We start from the raw sequence: 20000 nt of genomic DNA, 5'->3' as shown, positions 1-20000 counted from the left end.
CTTCTCCTCCTCCTCCTCCTCCTCCTTCTCCTCCTCCTCCTCCTCCTCCTCCTCCTCCTCCTCCTCCTCCTCCTCATCACTTTCTTCTTCTTCTTCTTCTTCTTCTTCTTCTTCTTCTTCTTCTTCTTCTTCTTCTCCTCCTCCTCATCATCATCATCATCATCATCATCATCATCATCATCATCATCATCACTTTCTTCTTCTTCTTCTTCTTCTTCTTCTTCTTCTTCTTCTTCTTCTTCTTCTTCTTCTTCTTCTTCTTAGTATAATACGTACATCTTGCAATATCCTCCTCCTCCTCCTCCTCCTCCTTCTCCTCCTCCTCCTCCTCCTCCTCCTCCTCCTCCTCCTACAGCGGACTAGAGGATAAGGATGATGCCTTGAGAAGAAGAAAGAGGAGGAGGAGGAGGAGGAGGAGAAGAAGAGAAGAAAAATCAGGCATTAATATGTATTGCCTTACTTCCTCCTCTTCCTCCTCTTCCTCCTCCTCCTCCAAAAATGGGGATAGAAAAAAGATTGTAGACGAAGATAGTAGTAGTAGTAGTAGTAGTAGTAGTAGTAGTTGTTGTAGTAGTGGTAGTAGTTGTAGTAGTAGTGGTAGTAGTAGTGGTAGTAGTAGCAATAATAGTAGTAGTAGTAGTAGTAAAGATACATTTAATATATTTTAACTTACTATCAGAGAGAGAGAGAGAGAGAGAGAGAGAGAAAACGTTACATCTTTGAATGAGAGAGAGAGAGAGAGAGAGAGAGAGAGAGAGAGAGAGAGAGAGAGAGAGAGAGAGAGAGAGAGAAAACGTTACATCTTTGAATGAGAGAGAGAGAGAGAGAGAGAGAGAGAGCAGAATGTTGATTACCATCCTCACCAAACCCAGCCAAGGTCTCTCTTTCTCTCTCTCTCTCTCTCTCTCTCTCTCTCTCTCTCTCTCTCTCTCTCTCTCTCTCTCTCTCTCACCAGGTCACCAGCCTCCTGATGTTGACATGTGTATCCTGTGTGTGGGGGGGGTGACCCTGTGAGGTCAATCAGCACAGGTCACCAGCCTCCTGATGTTGACATGTGTATCCTGTGTGTGGGGGGGGTGACCCTGTGAGGTCAATCAGCACAGGTCACCAGCCTCCTGATGTTGACATGTGTATCCTGTGTGTGGGGGGGTGACCCTGTGAGGTCAATCAGCACAGGTCACCAGCCTCCACTTTTCTGTATTTGTTGTCCTCATTTTTTTCTTGACATAATTTTTGTACTTAGATTTTCTACTGTTTATCTGATATATAATTGTTATTTCTTTGTTTCAGTATTTGCATTTTATATATTCTCAAACTTTCAGAGACATTATTATTATTATTATTATTATTATTATTATTATTATTTATTTATTTTTTTTTTCCAATATTCATTTCATCTCCTTGATTTTGTGAAGGAAATTTAGCAGAACTTTATTGAAAAAATTAATATTATTCCATTAGTTTCCATAAGTAAAATAAATTTTCCTCTGCAACTATTCCACTCAAGATTTAACCCCTAAATAATTATCATGATAGACAAGGTTAGGTTAGGTTAGGTCAGGTGGTTAGGTTAGGTTAGGTTAGGTCAGGTTAGGTTATGTGCCTTAGGAAGAATAATTTTTCAGCCATGTTAGGTTAGGTTAGATAGAATTCACAATGGGAGGGATAGTATTAGATTAGATTAGATTAGATCTGTTAGGTTGAGTAAAGATATGTACCTTGGGAAAAATAATTTTGGGCAAGGTTAAAATAGGTTAGGTTAGCAAGAATTCACCATGGGAGGAATAATATTAGATTAGATTAAGTATGGGAAAAGTACCATGAGAGGAATAATTATATGTTAAGTTACATGGATGAATGTAAACACCATAGGAGGAATAGAATAATTTCAGGAATTCATATATAAACAGGAAATAACATACCATATTTATTACCAACTTACAAGCCTGGGAATTAATGGCAGCCTTGCACACTCACTGAATACACAGCAGAGCAACGATTATGGCCACAGTAAAGGGTCACATTAATGCCTACTGCCCCAGATTTTTTGTTAGAGTTGCTGTTTGTATCCAAAGTTTCACCATTGCTCTATTTTCTTTTTTGCATCCAGAGAGAGAGTGGGAGGGGGATTTGTGTAGGTGTGGCTGTGTGTTGCAGGGGTTGGGTGTTTCTAGGAGGGAGTGTTTCTGTGTACTTGTGTGTTGCAGTATTAAGAAACCAGTGTTGCTGTTTGTGTTGCTACAGAACGTTTCTTCTTTCAGAAATACCAGGAAGAGTTTCTATGTATATGCAGGGCTTCTTTCTTTTATTGGTGTGTAAAGTGAAGGATGAACAGATATTATATACTGTTGTTGAGAGAGAAAGACACACAAACAGACGTGCAGGAAGAAAGACAGACAGCTGATACACGGACAGACAGGAGGAAGGACATACAGACAGACATGGAGGTAGAAAAACAGACAGACAGACAGACAGACAAAGACTTATAGACAGACAGACAGGTCAGGAAACAAAGGAAGGCCTAAAGAGACAGGCAGGCAAGCAGAAAGATAGAAAGTTTCATAGACAGGCAGGGATGCAGGAAGGGATATCAAAAAGAGACAAGCAGGCAGATAGACAGACAGAAACAGGCAGGCAGGCAGGCAGATAGACAGACAGAAACAGGCAGGCAGGCAGGCAGATAGACAGACAGAAACAGGCAGGCAGGCAGGCAGATAGACAGACAGAAACAGGCAGGCAGGCAGGCAGATAGACAGACAGAAACAGGCAGGCAGGCAGGCAGATAGACAGACAGAAACAGGCAGGCAGGCAGGCAGATAGACAGACAGAAACAGGCAGGCAGGCAGGCAGATAGACAGACAGAAACAGGCAGGCAGGCAGGCAGATAGACAGACAGAAACAGGCAGGCAGGCAGGCAGATAGACAGACAGAAACAGGCAGGCAGGCAGGCAGATAGACAGACAGAAACAGGCAGGCAGGCAGGAAGGAAGGCCAAAAAAGACAAGCACACAGACAGAGACAGAAACAGGCAGGCAGGAAGAAAGGACAGGAAAGAGGCAGGCAGGCAGATAGACAGACAGAAACAGGCAGGCAGGCAGGCAGATAGACAGACAGAAACAGGCAGGCAGGCAGGAAGGAAGGCCAAAAAAGACAAGCACACAGACAGAGACAGAAACAGGCAGGCAGGAAGAAAGGACAGGAAAGAGGCAGGCAGGCAGATAGACAGACAGAAACAGGCAGGCAGGCAGGCAGATAGACAGACAGAAACAGGCAGGCAGGCAGGCAGGCAGATAGACAGACAGAAACAGGCAGGCAGGCAGGCAGATAGACAGACAGAAACAGGCAGGCAGGCAGGCAGGCAGATAGACAGACAGAAACAGGCAGGCAGGCAGGCAGATAGACAGACAGAAACAGGAAGGCAGGCAGGAAGGAAGGCCAAAAAAGACAAGCACACAGACAGAGACAGAAACAGGCAGGCAGGAAGAAAGGACAGGAAAGAGACAGGCAGACAGGCAGAAAGACAGACAGAACCACTGTCACTAAAGTTTGTTGCAGTGAAAAGTTTGATGCAGGGCGGCACGGTTGAAAGGCACACTACCAAAAAAAGACGCTCAACAAATTATGGGGAGTTCAAAGTTTTTAATTTATTGAGGCCAAGATTTATGAAGTGCCTCTGTTAGTTTGACTGGCAACTTTGTCTTCCTATGACCTGAATTTATGCATTGCTTTTATGTGTTTCTGTCTTCTCTCTCTCCACGACTATTTTCAAAAGCCACAGGGATGATTAACCAAGTTCTCAAGACTGTTTTTCCAGTTAATAATATGAAAATTTTGTTAATCTGTCACTAGAATCATAAAAACACCCTTAAAATCCCTATTATCTTTCAACTAGAGCCTTTTGAAAGTAGTGGAGGTGTAGACAGAAGTGTTTTAGGATGTGTGTGTGTGTGTGTGTGTCCTCTCAGCCGTGTGTCCTGTGTCTCCCATGTCAGTAATTGTTGGTTAGGTTAGGTTTGTGTGTGTCAACAGTTGAAGGCTTGATGGTCAGCATTTGGGAGAGAAAGTTTCGCAGGAATAAGGTAATTTTTTGGTCTTACTCCGCCTCATCTTCCCTTCCGCAGGTGTGTTATGCCCCCCACCATGTGTTGCTGTGCCCTCACTCACTCACTCACCCAACTGTGACCCCCCTCTCACTCAACGGAGCTTCTATGCACCCCCTACCTCCTGCCCCTCTCCTCATCTCCCTCTCCATCCACTCCCTTCATGTCCTGCAGGCAGGAAGAAAGGACAGGAAAGAGGCAGGCAGGCAGATAGACAGACAGAAACAGGCAGGCAGGCAGGCAGATAGACAGACAGAAACAGGCAGGCAGGCAGGCAGGCAGATAGACAGACAGAAACAGGCAGGCAGGCAGGCAGATAGACAGACAGAAACAGGAAGGCAGGCAGGAAGGAAGGCCAAAAAAGACAAGCACACAGACAGAGACAGAAACAGGCAGGCAGGAAGAAAGGACAGGAAAGAGACAGGCAGACAGGCAGAAAGACAGACAGAACCACTGTCACTAAAGTTTGTTGCAGTGAAAAGTTTGATGCAGGGCGGCACGGTGTTTTTCCAGTGCCAGGCATCGGTTGAAAGGCACACTACCAAAAAAGACGCTCAACAAATTATGGGGAGTTCAAAGTTTTTAATTTATTGAGGCCAAGATTTATGAAGTGCCTCTGTTAGTTTGACTGGCAACTTTGTCTTCCTATGACCTGAATTTATGCATTGCTTTTATGTGTTTCTGTCTGTACGTGTGTGTGTGTGTGTGTGTGTGTGTGTGTGTGTGTGTGTGTGTGTGTGTGTGTGTGTGTTTTGAAGTGTTTGTGTTTGTGTTGAGCCGTTTTCTCTCTCCCTCTTGTCATGTTCTATCCGAGGAATTGTAGGATACAAAGTCTATATGAGTGTGGTTTATTTATGAATTGATGTCTTCTAATGTCCTCTGTGCATGTATTTTTCCCTGTCATGTGTCAATACTGGTGTCATGTAAATATATCATTGTGTTGCTGAGGTGTGTGTGTGTGTATGTATGTACGAGTATGTATGGCCAGTATCCAGAAACACTTCTCTCTCTCCACGACTATTTTCAAAAGCCACAGGGATGATTAACCAAGTTCTCAAGACTGTTTTTCCAGTTAATAATATGAAAATTTTGTTAATCTGTCACTAGAATCATAAAAACACCCTTAAAATCCCTATTATCTTTCAACTAGAGCCTTTTGAAAGTAGTGGAGGTGTAGACAGAAGTGTTTTAGGATGTGTGTGTGTGTGTGTGTGTGTGTGTGTGTGTCCTCTCAGCCGTGTGTCCTGTGTCTCCCATGTCAGTAATTGTTGGTTAGGTTAGGTTTGTGTGTGTCAACAGTTGAAGGCTTGATGGTCAGCATTTGGGAGAGAAAGTTTCGCAGGAATAAGGTAATTTTTTGGTCTTACTCCGCCTCATCTTCCCTTCCGCAGGTGTGTTATGCCCCCCACCATGTGTTGCTGTGCCCTCACTCACTCACTCACCCAACTGTGACCCCCCTCTCACTCAACGGAGCTTCTATGCACCCCCTACCTCCTGCCCCTCTCCTCATCTCCCTCTCCATCCACTCCCTTCATGTCCAGTTTCATCTCGTATTGTTTCCTCACTCCCTCACTCTCTCCCCTTACCCCTTTCCTGTTATCCTGTTCCTTCCCTCTCCCTCTCTTCCTCTCCCTTGCTCTCTTGCCCACCAAGTGCACTTTCCTCCTCCTCCCTTTACTATAAATGGAGGTACAGTCATGGTGAATAACAGAATAATATACTGCACTTGTGTCCTTTGTTCAAAGTGTTTCCTCAGTCTTGAATCCTCTGAAATTGCGGTTGTTAGCAAGGAAGGGGACGAGACTGAAGGAAGACAGAAAGGAATTAAGTGTGGCAGGTTAATATTAAAACTTCTGAGACTTTACCTACTTTTGTTGTTCCCAGACAGATTTCCTCCCTTAGCATCTATGTGCCTCTGTGTGTGTGTGTGTGTGTGTGTGTGTGTGTGTGTGTGTGTGTGTGTGTGTGTGTGTGTGTGTGTGTTTTTCCTTCTATCTCCCCTCAGCCACTGTCCATCCCTTCACTCAAGCCTTCCATCACTTTTCCTCCTTTCTCTCTCCTTTATATAGAATGAATACTCCTCCACTCCTTGTCACTCCATCAGCTGAGCATTCCTCTGTTCCCCATCCTTCTCTCTCCCTCCAGCCTCTCTCCTTTATAGAGCTAATGATCCACTCTCTGCCCCTCCTCCTCCCATCTGCTGACCTTCCCTCTAGTCCATCTTTCCTTCTTTCCTTCCTTCCTCTTTCCTTAATAGAGGTAATAATTTTTCCTCTCCCTGGCCCATATCTCGACCTTACCTCCCCATTCACAAGCTCCCCTTGCTTTCTTCTACTCAAGACTGACTTTATCCAGTTTAACACACCTCCTTCAATCTGTTACTTTTTAGCTTTGATAATAACTTGTTGTGTGGTACAGTATGGAATGCTTTTATCAGTGTCCAGGCCCTTGTTTAAACACTGTCCACTTGTTTAACACTTATCACCTGCAGTTCTGTGCATCTCCCAGGCAGGAATCCAGACTGCTGTACACAATAGATTGCTGGTAAGTGTATGATTCAATATCTTTAATTGCTGTTTCCAGTATTTTGCATATCACATAAGTCAAACTGCCCGCCCGGCCTGTACTTGCTGGGGTCACTTTTCATGTTTCTTATAGATTACATGAGTTGCTTTTCAAAATTCTGGTATTTCCTGGCTATGAAGTGAATAGCTAGCAATCAGTCAATCGGCACCCTTAGATGAATCTGGTCAGGTGCGGTGACTTGTCCCTCTCAGCCTCTTTATCATAATGCTGTATATCATTTCTACTCATTTCCAGAGATACCAAGACTGGCACAGACTCCCTGGTTATCTCTGGCATGCCCTCATCCAGTTGATGTGCGAACACCACTGCAGGGAACTCTGTCGGTGTGTCTGTTCCTTTCTTTATCATTTCCAGTGTTCCTGCTCTTGTCAATGCTGTTCCTGACACTGACAGTTCCTGCACTGACACTGTTTAGTTGGGTTAGGTTTGGTTACATACATTCCATTCATTACCATCATCATTATTCTCTCATTTCTCATTCATTTATCATAATTTTTCCATCCACTTGTCACCATCCTTCCATTTCTCATTAATTTATCACTTGTTATCACCATCCTTTCATCTCTCATTTACTAATAATTTTTATTCCCATGGCCTTGTTGACTGGATGCTCTCTCTCTCTCTCTCTCTCTCTCTCTCTCTCTCTCTCTCTCTCTCTCTCTCTCTCTCTCTCTCTCTCTCTCTCTCTCTCTCTCTCTCTCTCTCTCTCTCTCTCTCTCTCTCTCTCTCTCTCTCTCTCTCTCTCTCTCTCTCTCTCTCTCTCTCTCTCTCTCTCTCTCTCTCTCTCTCTCTCTCTCTCTCTCTCTCTTCAAAACAAACAGGAGGTGAATGAGTGTGAGAGATTTTCAGGAAAAGTGAATTTAAGTCCCTGTTTTGATACAAAGAACAAAAATCCCTTGTACCCATGATGGACTGTGCATTATCATAACACCTATCATGTTCTAAATCAATTTCCCTCCCATCTCTAATAATCTCTTGATGACAAATTATCAGCATTATCAATCTTCTCCAGAGGCTTTTGTAGTGTCAACCGCAGTATACTTCTGCAAAAACTGCATCATTATGGCACATTCCTGGTTCAAAGGCTGTTTGACTGATACAACCCAGTGCACAGTCCATCATGGATACCTTTTAACAAAACCTACTTTTATTTCATGTTTTCAAGTAGCATAATTATGTACTGCTTAATAAATGAACACCTGAATTTACAGATATATTTTCTTACCCATATTTCTATACCTATGAAATGCTGATATATATATATATATATATATATATATATATATATATATATATATATATATATATATATATATATATATATATGAACTGGAATTAAGTTCCAGTTCATGTATTCCGATATTAACATACATAGTAAATTATATATTGTGGCAATACAGATTCGGTATATGTAGGCATTATCCGTTTTTATCATCAAACATCTGTAATTGCGTGTATATATATATATATATATATATATATATATATATATATATATATATATATATATATATATATATATATATATATATATATATATATATATAACACCTGCCAAATAAAATAAATAAATAAAATAAAATAAATAAAGAAATAATAAAAAAAACGCGAGAAAACCTTTAGATTATCACAACGCGAAAATTAACACACGCTAAATTGGATGCGTCATTAATTAATAGTCATTGGGACTGTTACCCCCCCCAATAGTTCATAGCCCCTCCCCTATTCATTGCCACCCCCCCCCCCCCAACCTTCCCTGCCTTGAGGAACACCTTCACTTATGGCATACTATTGATGTGCTTTTTTTGACCAGATTTGAGCCATTTTAACCTCGAATTACATATACATACATACATATTGTCTCCTTGCAATAATTATAATGGTCTTCCTGGCTTAATTTTTGTTTATTAATTATTCCTTATGTGTTTATTAATTATCATTTGTCTAATTCCTTATGTTTTACTTAGCCTCGGTATTTAAGGATTTTTATTTTTTATTTTTTCACTTTCTGACTGTGGCCCTTGCAATGAACGGCTTAATAATTTATTTCTCGTGGTTTAGTGGAATTTTTAGCACTTTAATGATTAGAGTTCCTCACCAGTCATTTTATTCGTGAGAGAGAGAGAGAGAGAGAGAGAGAGAGAGAGAGAGTTTGAGTCTACATGAATGATAAAAAAAAGATAATAATCAGTTACAATATTTTATTTATATACAAGAAAAATGCATGATAATAATAATAATAATAATAATAATAATAATAATAATATTTAAATACAAGGAGGAAAATGTGTAATAATAATAATAATAATAATAATAATAATAATAATAATAATAATATTTAAATACAAGGAGGAAAATGTGTAATAATAATAATAATAATAATAATAATGATAATAATAATAATAATAATAATAATAATAACAATAACAACAATAACAACAATAACTGCTTTTATCATACTGACACAGATAAATAGTTTTATAAATAGTTTATTGACCATAAACATTATTATAACCAACAAATTAAATAGAACAGGTAAACATTTCCAAACGTAGTGACACACAGAAGACTGGTGACAAAAGGTAACCTAGCCCATTAAATGATTGGCTGTCTCAGGCTTCCACATCATCAGTGGAGCACCGCTTCTGACCACTCAGGGATGGACAAGCGGAGACAAGAATGGAAACAAATCAGGAATTATATCAATCCATAGCTTTATCATAGTTCTAAGTCATAAATAAATAAATAAATGAGTCAATGTCTTCAGCAATAATTACAAGATAAGCTTTAATAATAAAAAGTATGTATAAATGGATGAAATGTGGTCAGCTTGAGCAATGCCGGCTTCTTGTTATCCTGAACCAAATATTTGTTATGCAAATATTTCTGGTACCACTTTCCACACATGTTGCTCTATAAAAAAATTAATGCATAATTTTGAGTGGTTTTGGTTGTGCTGTGTTAAGAAAAGTTAGTGTTTGACATCACAATTTTTTTGGGCAAGACTATTTGCATTAAGGAAGCCCCACATTGCTATTTTTAAAAGTAATAAATAATGTTTTAAAAATAAATGTTGCCACATGAAATTTCTATATTTTCTTGCAGTGTACTAAAGACAGCATTGTAAAGCTCAGAATATCTTGAGGCAACTGTATTAAAAGAACAAAACCCATGACCATAGTGTAATTCATAATTGCTAGTGAAGGCATATGAAGACACACCATTTACAAACTGTAATGCTTTTGACAAATGAAACTTTGCCAGAACAGACTGCCATAGAGGAGAGAATACAGGTGAAATTGACAAACCACACATCTGTGAACTCAAGCTTCATTCATTAAAGTAATCTGAGGGGAAATTCCAGATTCTTCTGTAGTAATGATATATACACACACTTCATAACAGTTACACACTTTTGACAACATGTAAAAGTGTTTTGTGGCAAAGTTAATGAAGGGTTTTAAAGCAAACTTCACAACTGTTCTTAATTTCATAACTGGGAAGACTAAGTAATAATATTTACAATACTCTGACAGTTAATTCAGACACACCACACTCATATCACCATTAATACTCATGCTTGAGCTTGTAAGATCTTCCATATTTCACAGAGGCAGATGGTGACTTGAAAGCAATAGAAGCCATATCAAACACATATCAAAGGCAGTGGCATTCATGTGATGGTCCAGGTCCAGATTCCATACAAGTTGATCTGTGCTGGATGGGCATCTGCTCGTCATGTCCCAGAGGTGTTCATCGCCCACATAGCAAGACTGCACATGAACAAGGTAATCTGAAAGTAAAAGTTGAAATTTACTACATTATACTGTGGGATTGTGACTGTCAGTAGAAAATTAAAATGTGATTGGAGAAGGATAAAAGTTTTTCATTTGTTTCAGGCAAGGGTTAGGAAATAGTGAGTCTGTCTGTAGAGAGAGAGAGAGAGAGAGAGAGAGAGAGAGAGAGAGAGAGAGAGAGAGAGAGAGAGAGAGAGAGAGAGAGAGAGAGAGAGAGAGAGAGAGAGAGAGAGAGAGAGAGAGAGAGAGAGAGAGAGAGAGAGAGAGAGAGAGAGTGTGTGTGTGTGTGTGTGTGGTTTTTAAGTATGCTATAGAGGACACACTTATTCATTGACTACAGCCCACAAACTTGCAATGTCCCCATAGCATAGTTACAGACAACATCCTCTCATATATAAGTCTGTGTCAATCTTTCTGTGATGTACTCCAGCCCAGAGACCCACAGCAGCATTAAGAGTGGAGAGAGAGAGAGAGAGAAGAGAAGACACACAGAATGGATGAATAGAGATGCTGTGGTTTGTTTTTCTAGACTTATTTTTTGCGTAGATTACGAATATAACATCCCTTTCTTTCTGTGACCCTCCAGTTCTTCGTAAATAGCAGTGCCCCACACGCAATGTCTATCTGAACTATTAAAATTGAGAAGGAAGCAGCAATAAATTGGAATCTCTTGAAATCCATGACTCTCAATTGACGTGCTGATGTTTCGATAGACTTGACAGTACCTGCAGGATAGTGAATTGTTATTAGTTATTCATATAATGACATGAATATAATTAGTTAAATATTAGCCAAGAGTGCCATACCATCAGGAGACACAGACAAAACTATATCATTACATGTTTACGTTAAAGGAAATAAACTATCAGCGAAAACCAACCCTTTATTGTTTATTTTATGACAGAGGGCGAGACGGGACCTGCGACTCTCAACACCAATCAACACCTGACAAACTGCAACAATTTCCACACTAAAAAATAAAACGATCTCCATTTTTTTGTCAATAGCACTAACCACTCCCGAACACAAAAGATGAACGTAAAAATTAACCCCCCTTTAATTAAAAACAATAAAAATAATGATAATAGTAAATAAATTAATAAACAAAATAATTAAATATGATAAACTGCCTTAAATTATCTGTCCCTTTATCCATGCACTCCCACACCACGAGACCCAGACAGCACCACCACGCACTGCTACACCCATCCAGGGACTGAGGCACCCTGCACACATCACGTCTATCTCTCTACACCCCAAAACACATCCAAAACACCCCAAAACACATGCACACCCACTTAAACACCCAAAAACAGTCTTATCCACCCACAGCACACCCCTAGCCACCCAAAACACACCCAAACTCCTTTAAAATACCCAAAAAAACACGTAAAACACCTCAAAACACACCCAAACTCATCAAAACTGACCAAAACACCCCAAAACACACCCAAACTCATCCAAAACACCCCAAAAACACACCCAAACACACCCAAAAATGACCAAAACACCCCAAAAACACACCCAAAACACACCCAAAACTCACCAAAACACACCCAAAACACACCCAAAACTGACCAAAACACACCCACACACCCAAAACTGACAAAAACACCCCAAAACACCCAAAACACACCCAAAACTGACCAAAACACCCAAAAACACACCCAAAACACCCCAAAACTGACCCAAACACCCCAAAACACACCCAAACTCATCCAAAATTGACCCAAACACTCCAAAACACACCCAAAACACCCCAAAACACACCCAAACACACCCAAAACTGACCCAAACACATGAAGAATGCCACAAATGAATATAAATATTTAAATATATACACATGACACAGGGTGGGAAGGGAGTATTGAGGAGTAGGGGAAAGGAAGGGTGCAACAAGAAGCAGGGAGAGACAGGGTGTAGTAAGATGAGACAAACAGCCGGACAGGGAAATTAGACAGGGTTTATTGAGATGGACAAATAGGGATAGTTTAATGAGATGCAAGGGTGATACAGGGTGTATTAAGGTCCAGGGGCAGACAGGAAGGGTGTACTAAAGTGTATGAAGACAGGAAGGGTGTATTGAAGTGTGGGACAGACAGACAGACAGACAGACAGACAGACAGACAGACAGACAGACAGACAGAGATTAAAAGAGAAAATTTGAGATAGACAAAGGATATGAGAGAAAGAGAGAGAGAGAGAGAGAGAGAGAGAGAGAGAGAGAGAGAGAGAGAGAGAGAGAGAGAGAGAGAGAGAGAGAGAGAGAGAGTACTAATCATCTCAATCATTCAATAAATTCCTAATATATGTATAGATTTGTGTATACTAGCCTAACCAAATGTGTGTATAGATTTCCAAGCATATACCAGCATCTTATGAGTTTATGTGCTTATATCAGACTTAGCAAAGATTTGGATGTGTCTCTAAATATATACTAGTGTTTGTATACAAGTTTGTGTGTATACTAGACTTATTAAGAGTTTATGTGTGTTTCTAAGAGTATACAAACCATAGCAAGTGTTTATATATGTCTCTATGTGTAAACCAGTGTTTGTGTGTGTATACCAGCATTACATAGTGTTTGTAATGGTTTAAGTGTACACTAGTCCTTTTTAATTGTTACCTTCTCACTATCTCAGCCCTCCAGATACACCTGAGGCACACAGCGTCACCCCAGTACAGCCCCAAGTTGGTCTGGCTAGCCCCAATGAGGATGAAAGCAGGAAACATCATTATCACCTGCTGTGGTTGATGATGGTGGCTTCTACACACACACACACACCTCAGACAGCAATTCCTGGAACAAGAGAGGACAGAACAGCATGCCAGCCACAGCAAGAGCTAGTGCGTGAACAGCCACGGCCACCAACCGGCCACCAACCGGAATAGCGCAGCCCCCACAGTCGACCCAGCGGTGAAGACTGTGCTCAATATTATCTATCAAGACTCTCTCTCTCTCTCTCTCTCTCTCTCTCTCTCTCTCTCTATCAAGACTCTCTATCAAGACTCTCTCTCTCTCTCTCTTTTAGTGAAATGATTTTTACTTTAAGCTTCTTGTAATCGCAAAATTCTGTCAATAAACTATAATAATAATCTCTCTCTCTCTCTCTCTCTCTCTCTCTCTCTCTCTCTCTCTCTCTCTCTCTCTCTCACCATTGGTCGGTGGACTGTACAGCAGACACCCAGTCGTCATGGTGGAGGGATTTTCTCCAAGTACTGTACCTCCACCACTCCTTCCAGGCTCCTCCCACTTTCTTCCAGTCACTCCATAAGCTTGATAATCAGCAGCTGTCCCTCTATACCACAAGCTTCACTCTGGGCAGCTCTCTGGAGGCCTCCGAACCTGTGGGTGTGAGGTTAGATTAGGATAAGTTAGGTTAAGTTAGGTTAGGCTAGGTTACGTTAGGTTAGGTTGGTTAGGTTAGGCCTGTGAATGGTGTGTGGAGGAGGACAGGACAAGGAGACCAGTGGGAAGGCTGTGGAAGGCCTGTGGATGCTGTGTGGAGGAGGACAGGACAAGGAGACCAGTGGGAAGGCTGTGGAAGGCCTGTGGATGCTGTGTGGAGGAGGACAGGACAAGGAGACCAGTGGGAAGGCTGTGGAAGGCCTGTGGATGCTGTGTGGAGGAGGACAGGACAAGGAGACCAGTGGGAAGGCTGTGGAAGGCCTGTGGATTTCAAGATAATGCTACACCACACACCAACACCAGAACAATGCCTCACCTATCCACCTGCAGCCACATCACAGTCTCCCCCTTGTAGGTGATGGCAGGAGTGGTGGTGCTTGTGGTGGTGGTGCGAGGAGGCAAGGCACCCATGGCTGGAAAAGAAGGGGTGAGTGCATTGAGGCTGCAGGACGCGGTATACAGGTGTGTGGGAGGTGAGAGGGTGGGAGAGAGGGAGTGGGCACGTGGGAGAGAGTAAACGTGTTCTATGGCAAATTATATATAGGATTTCAAGGGTGTTTTTGTGTATGATAGGGAAAATATTCATACACACATACACACATACATTTTCATCTCCCAAGCACCTCTCCTCTCCTCCTCTTCCCTCTTCCCCTGTCTCGTGCAATAGGTAAACACACACACACACACACACACACACACATAGATAGAGAGATAGATATTAGCCCAGCATGATTTAAACAATATAACTAACACACACACACACACACACACACACACACACACACACACACACACACACAAACACATTGATAGAGGGATAGATATTAGCCCAGCATGATTTAAACAACTAATATAACTATCAAAAACACACACACACACACACACACACACACTTCTCCACAAATCTGAAGGCACTGTGGTTTCCAAGCCCTCAAAGTGAATGAGAGTGTTGAGGGAATAATATTGCACCACTGCCTGCATGAACTTGTCACTAAAGCTGTCATGCGTCTCACACACCTCCTGTCACCGCTCATGCTGGCTGTCAACGCAGAACGCACCCTCCACCACTCATTGTTTGGGGTGACGGTTCTGTGGGAATGGAAGATAATTAGATTTTCTCTCATATCAAGTTGAATTGGTTTAGCTCTCTCTCTCTCTCTCTCTCTCTCTCTCTCTCTCTCACGACTGATTCCAAAGGCCACAAAGATGATTAGCAGAGGTTTTCATGAGTGTTTCTCCTGACAGTAATGTGGGAATGTTGTTAATTTGTCGCTAAAACCATAAAAACATCCTTAAAAACCTGTGCTACTTTGAATAGAGCCTTTTAAAAGTGTGTTTCTCCCATCAGTCGAGAAATGTAGTTATTTATTTGCATTTTATATACACACACACACACACACACACACACACACACACACAGGTGGTCTGGCAGGAAAGTGCTATGAGAAATATACAAACGCATAGCAAGGCAAGGCACACAGCTTTCACACTCACCTCACACTCACAACACTCTTTCAACACCTTAACCTTTGTTGGGGAAGAGAAACACTGCTGCCTTAACCTTACAAATACACTTATTATAAGCTTATCTCTTACATGTACCAAGACAAGGCACACAACTTTCACCGTTACTCTCACCCACAACAATCTTTCAATGTGTTAACCCTTGTTGGGGAAGAGAACCACTAAAATATTATCTCCTACAAATATATTTAAACACTCACTCAGCACACAACACGTCAGCCCTTGATGGAGACAAGAAGCACTCCTACCCAACCTTACAAAACCACTAATTAAAATCTTATCTCCTACATATACCAAAACACACAATTTTCAGCCTCATTCACTCATTCACTCAACACACAACACGTCAGCCCTTGATGAAGACGAACAGCACTCCTACCCAACCTTACAAAACCACTAATTAAAATCTTATCTCCTACATATACCAAAACACACAATTTTCACCCTCATTCACTCAACACACAACACGTCAGCCCTTGATGAAGACGAACAGCACTCCTACCTAATCTTACAAAACCACTAATTAAAATCTTATCTCTACTTCACTTACCCATCCATACACCAACCTTGTAACTCCACACAAGACAAGACACCACAGTCATCCACATATATCTATGCCACACTGACTCCTGAAGCTGGTGGAGCACAGGGTGGACCAAAGGGCATCAGCTCCACACTCTGGGATGCCTGTGGGGGACTTCATACGAGACAAGCGAGTACCTCTTCCGCATTCAGGGTCCCCTCCACCCTCTCGCACAGTACCTGAGGACATGAGGGGGTGGTGAGAGGCTAAGAGGGTGTGAGGGAGGAGGGAAGAGATGAAATGTGGTGAAAAACAGAGAACACAGATGAAAAGGAAAATTGAAGTAGAGAAGAGGGAAAGGAAGAAAAGAGAAGAGATGAAAAGAAGGAAAAAAGAGAGAAAACAGAATTATAAACACAATTTTTGACATCATATCTAAAAATCTCTCTCTCTCTTTAGTGCTCCTTCAAAAATTCTCTCTTTAGTGCTCCTTCAAAAATTCTCTCTCTCTCTTTAGCTCCTTCAAAAATTCTCTCTCTCTCTGTTTAGCTCCTTCAAAAATTCTCTCTCTCTCTCTAGCTCCTTCAAAAATTCTCTCTCTCTTTAGTGCTCCTTCAAAAATTCTCTCTCTCTCTTTAGCTCCTTCAAAAATTCTCTCTCTCTCTTTAGCTCCTTCAAAAATCTCTCTCTCTCTCTCTCTTTACATCATTCCTTCAAAAAAATACACTTAGTAAGAGGCTTTAACAAATATTCATGTATCACCTGCTGTCAAGGTACTGCTCACCACAGCCAATGAACACCAGTACAGAACACACAGCACCAGCAAGTCACACACCTCCAGGGACGCCCCACTGATGACATCCAGGGGGTCTATCACACTGCCCCAGGACTTGGACGTCTTGTGGCCGCCACCATCACCCTGGAGGCCATGCAGCAGCACAGTCTGGGGAGGGAGGGTGATATAACACAGGTGATATAACACAGGCAATACTGGTAACAATTAATATCACGTTACATAAGAGGAAGGAAAGGTAACACACAGGTAGTCAATTCTTTCAATCTATCACCATCTATAAACATTATTAGCCTTCTGAAATCTGCATCTTTTTATCAAACGATTAGTAATGCTAGAGTTTACAGTATTAACAGATATTTTAGTTATATACCAATGAATATATGGACTAATTACACGCCTACAATTAGTTACCGGAGTTTGTGATAATACATAAGACAAAGGAACAAAAACAAGATCAATAAGAGAGGACAGAACCAGGAGACCAAGACCCAGACGACCTCACCTCAAAGGAAAGCCACCCCGTCAAGTCGAGTCCCGGCATGACCACCTGAGCCACCCAGAAGAGGATGCCGTGACCCGTCTTCAAGGTCGTTGCGTAGAAGCGAGCATGGTCTCTCCCCTCCCCTGACCTGGCCAGCCCAGCGAGGCAAAGGGAGGGACCAGAGGAGTAACAGGTGTCCAGATCTTCCTCCTGCTGGGTGGACATGGAGGTCAAGGGTGTGCCTGGGGAGGAGCACAGGGTGAAGACGGAAAGTTGCGATTATTAATGTAGCCGTCAAGACTTTCATTCATCTATTGCTACATGAAGTTTATTTTTTTAATGAGGGTTTGCGCACACACACACACACACACACACACACACACACACACACACACACACACACACACACACACACACACACTTTCTCTTTATCATCCTCTTCCTCCTCTTCTTTTCTTCTTCTACCTCCTCCTCCTCCTTCTCCTTATATTCAGGTCAAGTCAGGTCATCCAATTAGAATAAAATAAGACAGACAGACAGACAGACACACAAACACACACACACACACACACTTGAATGATATAAAATAATGCAGTTTTTCCTCACAGAAATATAGAAGGGAACCCAGAGTAGGTTAATAAAGGTGATACAGACAAGGACTGCACCTCAACTGTACAGAAAAACTACAATTTGGTACAGCTTTGCCCCAAGGTAATACTGATAATAGGAACACTAGGAGATACAACACAAAGAAAGTATATCAACTGAAGGAAAAACAATAAAAAAGTAAAATTTCTGCCATATATCAGACCATCCAAACTAACACTAGGTAAACACACACACACACACACACACCTTCCTTCTCCACAGCCTTCCGCCTTGCATCCTCCTCCGAGCAGCCGCCACCCACACCTCCTCGCCATCTGCTGCAGTAATGTGGTATACTGGCATTCTGCGGCCCCACCAGAGCTGCCGGGAGACACACCAGTCTGTGATGTTGTCCAGCCAGCTATGCCAAGCCCTCCTGTGCAGCTGTGGCACCAAGTTGAGACAGCCGCTCTGCACAGCCTCGGACGCCTCCTGTGCCGACTCCTTGCACCGAACGAACCTGTGTAGACATGAAAGTAACCAAGTGTTTGTGGCTAATTATAATACTCAATATGCCACTATCGTCAACAGCATCACCATCTGCTCACCACTGGGGCCTCAGCACCACTATTTCAAAAGGACTCTAGATGAAGCTACACAGGTTTTTAAGAATGTTTTTAAAGTTTTAGTGACAGATTAACAACATTTCTATATTATTAACAGGAGAAACACTCTTGAGAACCCAGCTAGGTATCTCTGTGGCCTTGAAAAATACTCGTGATGAAATAATAAAGGTTTTCAAGAATGTTTTAGTGGTTCTACTGATAGATTAACAACATTTCTACATTATTAATCTTGAGAACCCAGCTAGGTATCTCTGTGGCCTTTGCAAATAGTCTTGGAGAAAGTGAAGTCCCTCCTCTATTACCTAATTAAGTCAGTACACCTGTTTGGTTACCCCTTCACCACCTACCTGAGTCTGCCAGTCTGTAAGGGAAGTCCCACATCTTTCCGAAGCTGACCGGTTTGCTGTACCCCGGGACTGCCAGCTCCGTGGGTCCTGTCAGGTGCAGGTGGTCCACTTCAATGTCCAAGATGGCCGACTGAAGGCTGCAGCACCAGTTGACGAGAGCCTCCTTGCGGTACACCAGCCCAGCATCGTACGGACAGACAAACGCTTCCGTCACTGCGAGGAAAAGTGTTTTGGTGAAATTTCTTGTTTGTGCGCGCGTGTGTGTGTGTGTGCGTGTCAGAGGTTACAAGGACAGGTATGCTTACGGATGTACAGACAGACACACAGGCCAGTCTCTCGCTGCATCCATTGTAAACACAGCTGTCCCAGTCAAGTGAAGCCCCCAGATGCCGCAGCTGGTCGAATATCATTGTTCCTTCCTCCTCTTCTTCCACACTTCATCAATAAACCTGCAAAAAACGGCAAATTTGTCTTTTAAATATGTAAGTTAGTTGTACGTAGTCTACTGCCCAAGAAAACAGAAAACTGGCTAACTATTTTGACTGCATAGAAAAATTACACACACACATACACACACACACACACACACACACACAGTTTTGTATATTCATGTCTCTCTATCATTCTAGTTTTCTCAAGGCAACACTCACTCTTCTGTCTGTCAAGGTCGTGTTTGGTGTTCCCCTGGGCGTCCCACAGGTGCCTCTCCACCACCATCTGTGTTGCTGACCCTGTGTGGTGTGCCCCTGGGATGAACACTGCCTCACCACCCTGCATCTGTGTCTGCATCAGAGAGAGAGAGAGAGAGAGAGAGAGAGAGAGAGAGAGAGAGAGAGAGAGAGAGAGAGAGAGAGAGAGAGAGAGAGAGAGAGAGAGAGAGAATATTAACATGGGACAGAAGGGGTTATCATTAAGTTAATTTTAATGAGAGAGAGAGAGAGAGAGAGAGAGAGAGAGAGAGAGAGAGAGAGAGAGAGAGAGAGAGAGAGAGAGAGAGAGAGAGAGAGAGAGAGAGAGAGAGAGAGATGGTTATGTTAGGTAGGTACTTAGTTACATAGATTGAGATAGATAGATCGATAAATGGTCAGATAAACAGAAAGTTAAATAAACTGAGATTGAGAGAGAGAGAGAGAGAGAGAGAGAGAGAGAGAGAGAGAGAGAGAGAGAGAGAGAGAGAGAGAGAGAGAGAGAGAGAGAAATATTAACATGGGACAGAATGAGTT

The 20000-nt window shown here is 42.0% G+C and overlaps 3 protein-coding genes across 45 annotated transcripts in view; 1 reads left to right on the top strand and 2 right to left on the bottom strand.

Annotated features, from left to right (window-relative positions):
* Window positions 1-13773, bottom strand: part of LOC135107706 (valine--tRNA ligase-like) — an 82139-nt gene extending 68366 nt beyond the window's left edge. For 16 of the 19 annotated variants that reach the window (XR_010271916.1, XR_010271929.1, XR_010271932.1 and 13 more), the window contains exon 1: window positions 13640-13773. Coding sequence is in view for 4 of the 19 variants with exons in the window: in XM_064017964.1 (XP_063874034.1) it covers window positions 13640-13642 (3 nt within the window). In the remaining 15 variants the exon portion in view is untranslated. The other 3 variants (XR_010271923.1, XR_010271921.1, XR_010271927.1) reach the window with 1 other exon arrangement.
* The window catches only part of LOC135107739 (uncharacterized), a 60518-nt gene that overhangs the window by 34132 nt on the left and 6386 nt on the right, over window positions 1-20000 (top strand). For 2 of the 7 annotated variants that reach the window (XR_010271974.1, XR_010271968.1), the window contains exon 7: window positions 6592-7345. The exons of 2 other annotated variants lie outside the window; for them this stretch is intronic. The gene's annotated coding sequence lies outside the window, so the exon portion shown is untranslated. Of the gene's footprint in view, window positions 1-6591; window positions 7349-20000 lie in introns of those variants that run through there. 3 more of the 7 variants (XR_010271969.1, XR_010271972.1, XR_010271973.1) reach the window with 3 other exon arrangements.
* The window catches only part of LOC135107644 (valine--tRNA ligase-like), a 37710-nt gene continuing 31498 nt past the window's right edge, over window positions 13789-20000 (bottom strand). For 5 of the 19 annotated variants that reach the window (XM_064017776.1, XM_064017815.1, XM_064017800.1 and 2 more), the window contains 7 exons: window positions 19428-19560; window positions 17238-17458; window positions 16702-16882; window positions 16044-16178; window positions 14910-14981; window positions 14209-14305; window positions 13789-13829 (listed from right to left, as the gene is read on the bottom strand). In XM_064017776.1, coding sequence (XP_063873846.1) covers window positions 14935-14981; window positions 16044-16178; window positions 16702-16882; window positions 17238-17458; window positions 19428-19554 — 711 coding nt within the window. In that variant the 5' untranslated portion in view covers window positions 19555-19560 and the 3' untranslated portion in view covers window positions 13789-13829; window positions 14209-14305; window positions 14910-14934. Of the gene's footprint in view, window positions 13830-14208; window positions 14306-14904; window positions 14982-15966; window positions 16179-16701; window positions 16883-17237; window positions 17459-18777; window positions 18991-19082; window positions 19227-19427; window positions 19561-20000 lie in introns of those variants that run through there. The other 14 variants (XM_064017808.1, XM_064017824.1, XM_064017721.1 and 11 more) reach the window with 13 other exon arrangements.

Source organism: Scylla paramamosain, chromosome 2, assembly GCF_035594125.1.
Source record: "Scylla paramamosain isolate STU-SP2022 chromosome 2, ASM3559412v1, whole genome shotgun sequence".
Lineage (NCBI taxonomy): Eukaryota > Metazoa > Arthropoda > Malacostraca > Decapoda > Portunidae > Scylla > Scylla paramamosain.
The sequence above is the reverse complement of the archived record's forward strand: the minus strand, read 5'-3'. Positions and strand labels throughout refer to the sequence as shown.